Source organism: Oncorhynchus kisutch, unplaced genomic scaffold, assembly GCF_002021735.2.
Source record: "Oncorhynchus kisutch isolate 150728-3 unplaced genomic scaffold, Okis_V2 scaffold4033, whole genome shotgun sequence".
Taxonomy (NCBI): Eukaryota; Metazoa; Chordata; class Actinopteri; order Salmoniformes; family Salmonidae; genus Oncorhynchus; species Oncorhynchus kisutch.
This window is the reverse complement of record NW_022265978.1, coordinates 11,577-21,628: the sequence shown is the minus strand read 5'-3', so window position 1 is coordinate 21,628 and position 10,052 is coordinate 11,577. Positions and strand designations below refer to the sequence as shown.

General features: G+C 39.4%; 1 protein-coding gene across 1 annotated transcript; it reads left to right on the top strand.

Annotated features, from left to right (window-relative positions):
* Positions 1–3,817: 3,817 nt before the first annotated feature.
* LOC116373386 (ferritin, middle subunit-like) lies at positions 3,818–5,754 on the top strand. Its single transcript, XM_031821927.1, has 4 exons — positions 3,818–4,103; positions 4,481–4,627; positions 4,863–4,988; positions 5,418–5,754. Exons 1-4 carry the CDS (start codon positions 4,002–4,004, stop codon positions 5,571–5,573), a joined length of 531 nt encoding a protein of 176 aa, XP_031677787.1. The 5' UTR covers positions 3,818–4,001; the 3' UTR covers positions 5,574–5,754.
* Positions 5,755–10,052: the final 4,298 nt, after the last annotated feature.

Below are 10,052 nucleotides of genomic sequence, written 5' to 3'. Positions count from 1 at the left end.
GCTCTGGCTGGGCCACTCAAGGACATTCAGAGACATGTCCCAAAGCCAGTCCTGTGTTGTCTTGGCTGTGTGCTTATGGTCGTTGTCCTGTTAGAAGTTGCACCTTCGCCCCCAGTCTGAGGTCCTGAATGCTCTGGAGCAGCTTTTCATCAAGGATCTCTGTACTTTTCTTTGTTCATCTTTCCCTCGATCCTTGCTAGTCTCCCAGTCCCTGCCACTGAAAAACATTCCAACGGTATGATGCTGCCATCACCATGATTCACCGTAGGGATTTTGCCAGGTTTCCTCCAGAGGTGACATGTGGCATTCAGGCCAAAGAGTTCAGTCTTGGTTTCATCAGACCAGAGAATCTTGTTTCTCATGGTCTAAGTGTCACACCATGATCTGTTTCACTTGTGATTGTCTCCACCCCTCCAGGTGTCAATTCTTTTCCCAGGTGTATTTATCCCTGTGTTTCCTGTCTCTCTGTGCCAATTCGTAATGTCAAGTCTACCAGCGTGTATTTCCCGTGCCCCTGATTTTTCTTATCTCTCTTGTGTCAGTCCTCCCGGTTTTGACACTTGCCTGCCCTCCCTCTGAACCTGCCTGCCGCTCTGTACCTCCTGGACTCTGACCTTGTTATGATCTTGTTGCCTGTCCATGACCATTCTCTTGCCTGCCCCTTGGATACTAATACATTTCAAAGACTCAAACCATCTGCCTCCCGTGTCTGCATCTTGGTCTCGCCTTGTGCCCTTATACTAAGAGTCCTTTAGGTGCCTTTTGGCAAACTCCAAATGGGCTGACAAGTGGCTTTTACTGAGAAGTGGCTTCCGTTTGGCCACTCTACCATAAATGCCTGATTGGTGCTGCAGAGATGGTTGTCCTTCTGGAAGGTTCTCCCATCTCTACAGAGGAACTAATCCCTTTAAGATTGATTTTGGTGTTATTGTCAATATTCTGAACAAATAATGTAATCACTGTTCTGCAACATATGCTTCAACAATTAATGTATTTGCTGTGCTAGACCTAATGGATAATGTTAGCTTTATAATTGTTATTTTATGTTCAAAATCTAGAAAACCATGCCAGATGACTAACTAAATTAGCCCTGGAGCATTTAATATAGCTATAAAACAAAACAAAAATATGTTTGGAGATTTGTATTACACTTTTATGAGTAATCTAATGTTAGCATTAAACAATCAAGGCCTTAAACACTTGTTGGACAATAATTGTACTCAAAAACAGATGTTTTTCTGCCATTTTTTTTAAATCTGAAAATGTTGTGAGGTCACGGCCGTTTTCTGAAGAATTGCATTATGGGCCCTGACAGCACGGAAATAATGTCCACTGCTTGTATACTACGTATTTTGGCAAATTTTGTATGACATCCGGGAACTTCTGGCATACTAACTATATCCATACTATGACCAATAACCATACTACATACTCCACTTCCATCACAAATAGTATGGTTAGTGCAGTTAGTATGAGTATTCGAACACAGCTCTAGTTCTTATAAATACCAATGATGTTTCAACTACATGGCTGTATTGAGCAATAACCCAGCACCATGAAAGCACCCTGTCAACAGTTGTGGAAGATCACGTCATGTGAACTGAAGTTGTTTAGGACGGTACTTTATTACTGTCGTCTTTGATTTATTTTCATTAGCTGTAAAACATTTTCCACTTCACAGTTTTAGCTTAATAACCTATGTATGGTTAGACGTATGTAGCTACTGATTTTGTGTAGTTATTTCTAATCTAATGTAATCAACTTTGACCTACCATTTGTGAAGTACAATATGTTATTTGAAACCGAAAGGTGTATCATCAAATACCATTTCTACAAAAGCCAGCCTTTCTTTCTCTGTCCACTACTTTATTCCCATACCTCATTCTGAAAATGTAATTGATATAAAAAAAATGTGTGATAAACCCTACAGTTTTTGTTTTGACTGCATTCTGGAAAAGCTACATATGCTATTGAAACATGTGCTCTTAGAGAATGAAACAGAGGTTTACAGAACTGCGTCTCAAAGTTCAATTCCTTTTATATCCTAAATCAAACGTAGATGTAGACTATTTCTAAATTAGCCTAATATTAGAATGAATGTTCAAATTCTTCCTATTTTCTTCAAAGGATACAGCAAACACAGACCTTTTCCAACAATAACCGCTGTGTTAGACCTGCACTGTAGCATATTGCTTTTGCCTGATACTATGGCTTTAGGTGTTACCCATAGAATTGGACTTTTTTAATAAACAACGTTTTTATATTTTTATATAAAACAAATAACAGACCGAGATGAAGCCGTGAAGGCGCGATCTTTTACTTTGCCCAAAATCTTTCCCCGTGAGATAATCCCATTTTATTTTCTAATTACTTGAGGATTTTGATCGAATAGAAGTTTCGTAATGTTTAAGCTTTTACAAATGTACTGATATATGTGGATGCACGTAGCATTTCTGCAACTTTGAGAAAAACGACTTTTAGTTGTGCGTGTTGTTCACACTCGTACCTGCCCTCTCATTAGCTAGAATGGTCCCCACCTGTTCCTGTCTTCAATTATTGAGCACATGCATTTCCATTGTGGTCACTCGGCTCTCTTGTCAATATAATAAATGATCTTTGCTTCAGTGTATGAGTGGGATAGTCATTTATATATATTAATTATTATGACCACAACAATACAAAAAAATATACAAAGAAGAGTACATAAACCTAACAGACAGGGGTATTACATATCAAGATTCCTTTTCAATTAGTTAAACACTTGTTATTTAATGTTTTTACTTCACCTTTATTTAACCAGGTAGGCCAGTTGAGAACAAGTTCTCATTTACAATTGTGACCTGGCCAAGATAAAGCAAAGCAGTGCGACACAAACAATAACACAGAGTTACACATGGAATAAACAAACATACAGTCAATAACGCAATAGAAAAAATATATATATATATACAGTGTGTGCAAATTAGGTAAGATTAGGGAGGTAGGGCAATACATTGGCCGTAGTGGCGATGTGATTACAATTTAGCAATAAAACACTGGAGTGATAGATGTGCAGAAGAAGAATGTGGAAGTAGAGATACTGCTGGTGCAAAGGACAAAAAAATAAGTAACAATATGGGGATGAGGTAGTTGGATGGGCTACTTACAAATGGGCTATGTACAGGTTCAATGATCTGTGACCTGCTCTGACAGTTGGTGTTTAAAGATAGTGAGGGAGATATGAGTGTCTTATATTGCTTTTTTGTTTTTACATTTACTGATCTTTTCAAAATAATATTTAAATTCTATCTTAAGTAATGTGAAGAGGGGGTTGTTCTTTGCCCACTTCATTTTATGGATAAAGAATCTTCCATGAAAGATAAACAAATGAACAATGAAAGTTAAATCAGGGTCCATATCATTTGGATCAAAATAAAACGTAATATCAGAGTCTCTCAGATTAACATTAATAGTCTTCTCTTTAAGATAAAATATTTTAACTCACTCCAAAATCATCTGACATAAGAGCATAAGTATACAATCTGGAATAAGAAAGACATAAAACACAAAAACAAGTCTTCATTTTTTCTGGTTTGACAACAACATTATTTGGATTAAACAATTATTGAATAATGATGGCCAACGATATGATTAGCAGGAATTCATGAGAACACACAATGTTACATTCAGTCCTGAGGAGCGGGATTGTCATCAAAGATCCGCCAAATTCCTATTGAAATTCTAAAGGTGATTGGCTACGCTTTGTGAGGGTGATTTCACTGACGCTTTCGGTTTGAAAGTATAAATTGAGCGAACAAGACTCCTTCCAGTTCACAAGTCTGAGAAGACGCATGAAGAAGTTCTTGCTTCAACAGTGATTGAACGGAACTCCTCTGCCTTCGTCCCGCATTAAAGAAGATTCCGGATTGATAACATAACACTTACTTGAACTATAATAGCAAGGTAGTCGAATAAACCCTTTTTTTTGTACCGTTCATTTAGATATAAGATAATCTGCCAAAATGGAGTCTCAGATCCGCCAGAACTATCACCACGATTGCGAAGCTGCCATCAACCGGATGAGCCATTTGGAGATGTTTGCCTCCTACACCTACACTTCAATGGTAAGGAGTCTACCAAGATGACCGTTTTGTTGATCTGCCTGTTTATTATTATGCTTGCGCCTAAACTCCACTTTACACCTGACTTTTCTGTAGCCAATAACCTCAACTCCGTTAAGTACACATTTGAGTTATACTTGGCATGGCTATTAATTGCCTCCAGGTAGGTATAACATCCAAATGAAGCCGGGAATCTATCCTACCTTGGACAGAGCGCGTAACAACTCCTTGACAGGTTAATTGTCCGGTCACCAAGTAGACTACAGACTAGATTTATTCATGCCTATATCATCAAGCTTAGTTGCCACAACATGAACAGAATGCGAGTCATGTTTGGCATTTTTTCTTCTAACTACAATGTTTAATGTTTATCCACCCAGGCTTTCTATTTCTCCCGTGACGATGTGGCTCTGCCTGGCTTCGCGCATTTCTTCAAGGAGAACAGAGATGAGGAGCGGGAGCACGCGGAGAAGCTACTCTCCTTCCAGAACAAGCGAGGTGGACGCATTTTACTCCAGGACATCAAGGTAAGCCCTTGAGCATAGGAAACACATTTTAGATTGTAGACTGATATAAAATGTTTTTACTCCATGGAGGAAAGTGTCTCCAGCGTTAAGTTGATCTAGCTAGAGATCCTGTAGTCCTGAACATACTGTCTCTAACCACTGAACTGAGTATGAGAAGTAACACTGTTCACTTTATCCTGACCTTAACATCTGCTAGTAGTCCCTAACCCTCCTGTGTTCACTCTGTCCTGTGTAGAAGCCAGAACGTGATGAGTGGGGCAATGGGCTGGAGGCCATGCAGTGTGCTCTGCAGCTGGAGAAGAATGTGAACCAGGCCCTGCTGGACCTGCACAAGATTGCCTCTGACAAGGTTGACCCCCATGTAAGTTATGGTGGAACCACATGTATGTATCACATAGAATACAGGTACTGTCCCAGGAGATGATAACTAATGACACAGGATTGTGTGACCTGCTGCTTTGCAAGCACACGATAGTCCAGATGCATACTATGCACACAATGCAGCTAATGCATAAGGGGCGGCAGGTTGCCTAGCGGTTAGAGCGTTGGTCCAGTAACCAGAAGGTTGCTGGCTCTAATCCTCTAGCTGACAAGCTAAAAATCTGTTCTGCCCCTGAACAAGGTAGTTAACCCACTGTTCCACGTTAGGATTTTCTTGTAAATTTGTTTTTAACTGACTTGCTTATAGTTATATCTGCACTTATGCCATTACCACCAGGCTCTTGTGTGTTACTGTATCTACAATGGTCTGTATTCATTCTCTTGTCTGACCTGTGTTTTCCCTCTTTAGCTGTGTGACTTCCTGGAGACCCATTACCTGAATGAGCAGGTGGAGGCCATTAAGAAGCTGGGAGACCACATCACCAACCTCACCAAGATGGATGCTGTCAAAAGCAAGATTGCAGAGTACTTGTTTGACAAGCACACCCTGGGAGGCCAGAGCTAAACTACTTCCATCCCCAGGCTATGGCCTCCAGCCTCAGACCAGAACTCCTGACTTTGCATTTATAGGGAGGGGAGTGTTAAACTGGTGTATTGAGATGTTTCTGTTGACAATGCTACTTGTATTTGAGGCAAGGCTTCTTGTAAAACAATTAAAAATATCACTAAAGGTTGTTTTAAGTGTTGACCTGTGGTAATAGATGTATCAGTCTATTCAGGTTCTTTGCTCTGTCTTTCTGAATATCTTCATACCAGTGACAATTGTAGACCTACTAGTGGCTGAGGGTCATAACAATAGGAGAAGTTTAACATGAGTTTTAGCAAGGATGTTACCTCTGACCACAGAGGGTGTCATATTCTGTATCTTATAATAGTGCCATGTCAATTAAGGGACCAACTGTCAACTCAAGCTCCATAGGATTGAAATGGTTAACTACAGTTGTGGACCTTGACTCTGCATCACAACTTTATTAGACAGCCTAGAGGTCAATCAACCTGTTACCCAGCTGTGATGGGAAGTTTGGCTTTAACTGACACCTAATAAATCTGTACTGATTTAGTGTAATTCAGTTGATAATGCCCAGTTGTTCCCCTACAGCAGATTATGAGCTGTGTGCTCCAAATAGTAACGTGTCTTCAAGCCTCTCGTTCACCATAAGGGACTTATTGGAGCTGTGATATCGTCGCAGAGCTACTGGTAATTTACTGGGTGACTTTCATTTTGGTAATTGACAGGCAATTGTAACTTTAACTGTAAAAAAAAATATTGATCGACATTGTAAATGTGTCCGTATGGTACATGAATTCCTAGTGGATAGACCACATTGTTAAAGGGGAAAATAGCCTAATCAGCAATTGCATTTTCAATGATTGCTGCTATATTCTTTTCACAACTGCCACCAACATTTACAACCAAGTATTGATGAGTATCTGCTATCGCAACAGCTAATGGGGATCCTAATAAAATACCAATTGGGATTTGGGCTGCAGAATGAAGGAAAAGCAGCCAACAAGAGCTCAGCATATGTGGGAACGCCAAGACTGTTCGGAAAAGCATTCCAGATGAAGCTGGTTGAGAGAATGCCAAGGGTGTGCAAAGTTGTCATCAAGGCAAAGCGTGGCTACTTTGAGGAATCTAACATTTTAAATATATTTTGTGTTGAACACTTTTTTGGTTACTTCATGATTCCATGTGTTTTTTTCATAGTTTTGATTTCTTCATTATTACTATACATTGTGAAAAATAGTAAAAATATAAGTTGAATGAGTAGGTGTGTCCAAACTTTTGATTGGTACAGGGCATGTGAGGACCTGAGCCCTATGACCATGCCTCAGAACTACCTGGCCTGAAGACTCCCCAGTCCACCTGGTTGTGCTGCTACTCCAGTTTCTGCTGTTCTGCCTGCATCTATGGAACCCTGACCTGTTCACTAGACATGCTACCTTATCCCGGGATCTCTCAACCTCTGAATGCTGGGCTATGAAAAGTCAACTGACATTTACTCCTGAGGTGCTGACCTGTTGTGTCCTCTATAACCACTGTGATTATTATTTGACCCTGCTTGTCACCTATGAACGTCTGAACATCTTGAAGAACGATCTGGCCTTAATGGTCATATACAGTGCATTCAGAAAGTATTCAGACCCATTGACTTTTTCCACATTTTGTGACGTTAAAGCCTTATTCTAAAACTGATTAATTGTTTTCCCCCCTCATCAGCATACACACAATATCCCATAATGACACAGCAAAAACAGGTTTTCAGACATTTTTGTAAATCTATATAAAAAATAAATAAATACGGAAATATCACATTTACATAAGTATTCAGACCCTTTGCTCAGTACTTTGTTGAAGAACCTTCGGCAGTGATTACAGCCTCAAGTGTTCTTGGGTATGATGCTACAAGCTTGGCACACTTGTATTTGTGGAGTTTCTCCTATTCATCTCTGCTGATCCTCTCAAGCTCTGTCAGGTTGGAGGTGGAGCGTCGCTACACAGCTATTTTCAGTTCTCTCCAGAGATGATCGATCGGTTTCATGTCCGGGCTCTGGCTGGCCCACTCAAGGACATTCAGAGGCATGTCCCAAAGCCACTCCTGTGTTGTCTTGGCTGTGTGCTTATGGTTCTGTTAGAAGTTGCACCTTCGCCCCCAGTCTGAGGTCCTGAATGCTCTGGAGCAATATTAATGCAAATATTTGTAGAAAACAGTTGATTGTTATTTGTTCGAATGTATGTGCATTATGGAAAACATGCCTGAAACTCAGTCATAATTAGTAGTAGAATAATGGATTGGCAACAATTTGGCAGCTTCAACTTTTAGAAGATTAGCAGGATAGTTAGGCTAATAATTTCAACCACCTACAGTAAATATATTCAAGTTCACAAACATTAAGTATTTGAAACTCAACCGCCTTTTCTATAATCCTGCAGATTTTTTATCATTCTCCAACGCCTCCAACATTACGCATGCCTGCCCATCATGGTATTGGGAATCTGCTGACACTTGAGAACTCTTCTGAATTAGAAATCAAACTCTGGTTCTCTTATTGCAGACCAAATTGTATACATTTTCCACAGTTGTTTTTTAGAGAACTTTGTTTTGCAAGGTATGCTACAGTATATGTGTAGGATATGCTGTGTTGGCTAATTTGCATATGCAACTTCGTTTTTAAACGTACATTCTAGCATACATGACACACACATCTTTCTATCTAAATGCTTTTGCTTGGCTTTCTACGTAAAGTATATGATTGAATGTTTATTTAAGCCAGCAGCTTGTTACTTGAAATGAGACATATAATCAGGTCAAAACATGACAACAACAAAATATGTCCCTGACAGATAGCTAATGAAACACTAGCCTCATGAGCAGGTAAATTGACAGTTACAGTAGCAGGCTAGGCTAGTCAAACTAACGTTGGCTAGCTTAGAAAGAAACTTGGCTAAATGGTCAACGGAGAGACCTCTTCATGGGACAATTTGTATTACATGCTACACTTTTCAAGTACACTCAAAAACAGATGTTTAACTCAAGCAGTTTGAGTTTTCAGACCTCACTTGAGGCTGTGTTAACATCCTAGATAGAAGCACTTTTTAGCACTACACTTTTTATGAGAATATGTGCAAGAATTGAAGGTGCCAACAACTGTTATAGTTATAATCAGAATGTTTTACTGTCAAATATAAAAAATCTGCTCCTCCCTCAATCGGGATAATTTTTCCTGCTTCTGCCCACAACCTACAGGCTACTGCATATTTGAATTAATACTTGAGAGAGTAGCCCCCCATTCACATTCTATTCCATATTCTGAGCCATAGGCCTATCCAAGCCTTTACACTTAATGTAGTTGGTCCAAAGTTGGCATCATGACACTCACTTTAATTTGATTGATAATGTATTTCTATCCCAGTTCACTTTTACTACAACAAAGTAATCAGCCTCTCTGTTTTCAGCTAGACTAACACAATACTTGTTTAATTTGATTAAATATAGAATCTTCAGCTTATTTGGACTGGACATGATTTCCTTTACAACCATGTATGTATGTATGTATGTATGTATGTATGTGTGTATGTATGTATGTATGTATGTATGTATGTATGTATGTATGTATGTATGTATGTATGTATGTATGTATGTATGTATGTATGTATGTATGTATGTATGTATGTATGTATGTATGTATGTATGTATGTATGTATGTATGTACGTAGGTACGTATGTATGTATACTTTTTAATGAATTGATACTGCAATGAAAGGGTGTAATCAAGTCAGCAGCCTCTTGACTAAGTGCCTCGACTTCTATTGAGTTAATTGAATATTACACATTATTCATGTTGTGCCATATTCTGGTCTAGTGGTAATGCTGCTGACTCTGGACCACACATGGATTCAAACCCTGCCTATACATTCATATCTGTATTCTTCTACCTTTCTGTCACCCCACTCTCATTCATAACTTGATATCTCAATAAATAAAGAGAAATACTAATATATATATAAACCATATACTACCCAGACATGGTGAGAGAGAATAGAGTAGATGTCACGGGTCAAAATTTTGATTGATGACCCTATGTGAACTCTATGTGAACCCTATGTAGTGATGACGTGTGCATGTCTTCTGGTCAGGCAAGCCTGGTTAGGTGGGGGCTATGGGGTGAGTAAGGGTCCCTTTGACAGGCCGTTAATGATTGATGACCCAAGCCTGATAGACAAGCCTGGTTAGGTGGGGGCTATGGGGTGAGTAAGGCTCCCTTTGACAGGCCGTTAATGATTGATGACCCAAGCCTGATTTATGACCCTATGTAATGATTTATGACCCTATGTCATGTAGAAGGGTGCATGCCCTGGGTTGAGTAAGTGACCATGTGTCAGGTCAACCTGTTACTGTTTCTCACGGTTTGGGTTGGTTAAGGCCCCTTATAAAGCCGCTGAACAATACCTGTTTAAGAGTGCACAAGATCTTAAGAATAA

What these genes read in the sequence shown, in the direction of transcription:
- LOC116373386 (XM_031821927.1), top strand. Translation starts at nt 4,002, where the DNA reads ATGGAGTCTCAGATCCGCCAGAACTATCACCACGATTGCGAAGCTGCC. An exon ending in CCTACACCTACACTTCAATG is followed by an intron (nt 4,104 to 4,480) that starts GTAAGGAGTCTA and finishes TTATCCACCCAG; the next exon opens with GCTTTCTATTTCTCCCGTGA. An exon ending in TTTTACTCCAGGACATCAAG is followed by an intron (nt 4,628 to 4,862) that starts GTAAGCCCTTGA and finishes TGTCCTGTGTAG; the next exon opens with AAGCCAGAACGTGATGAGTG.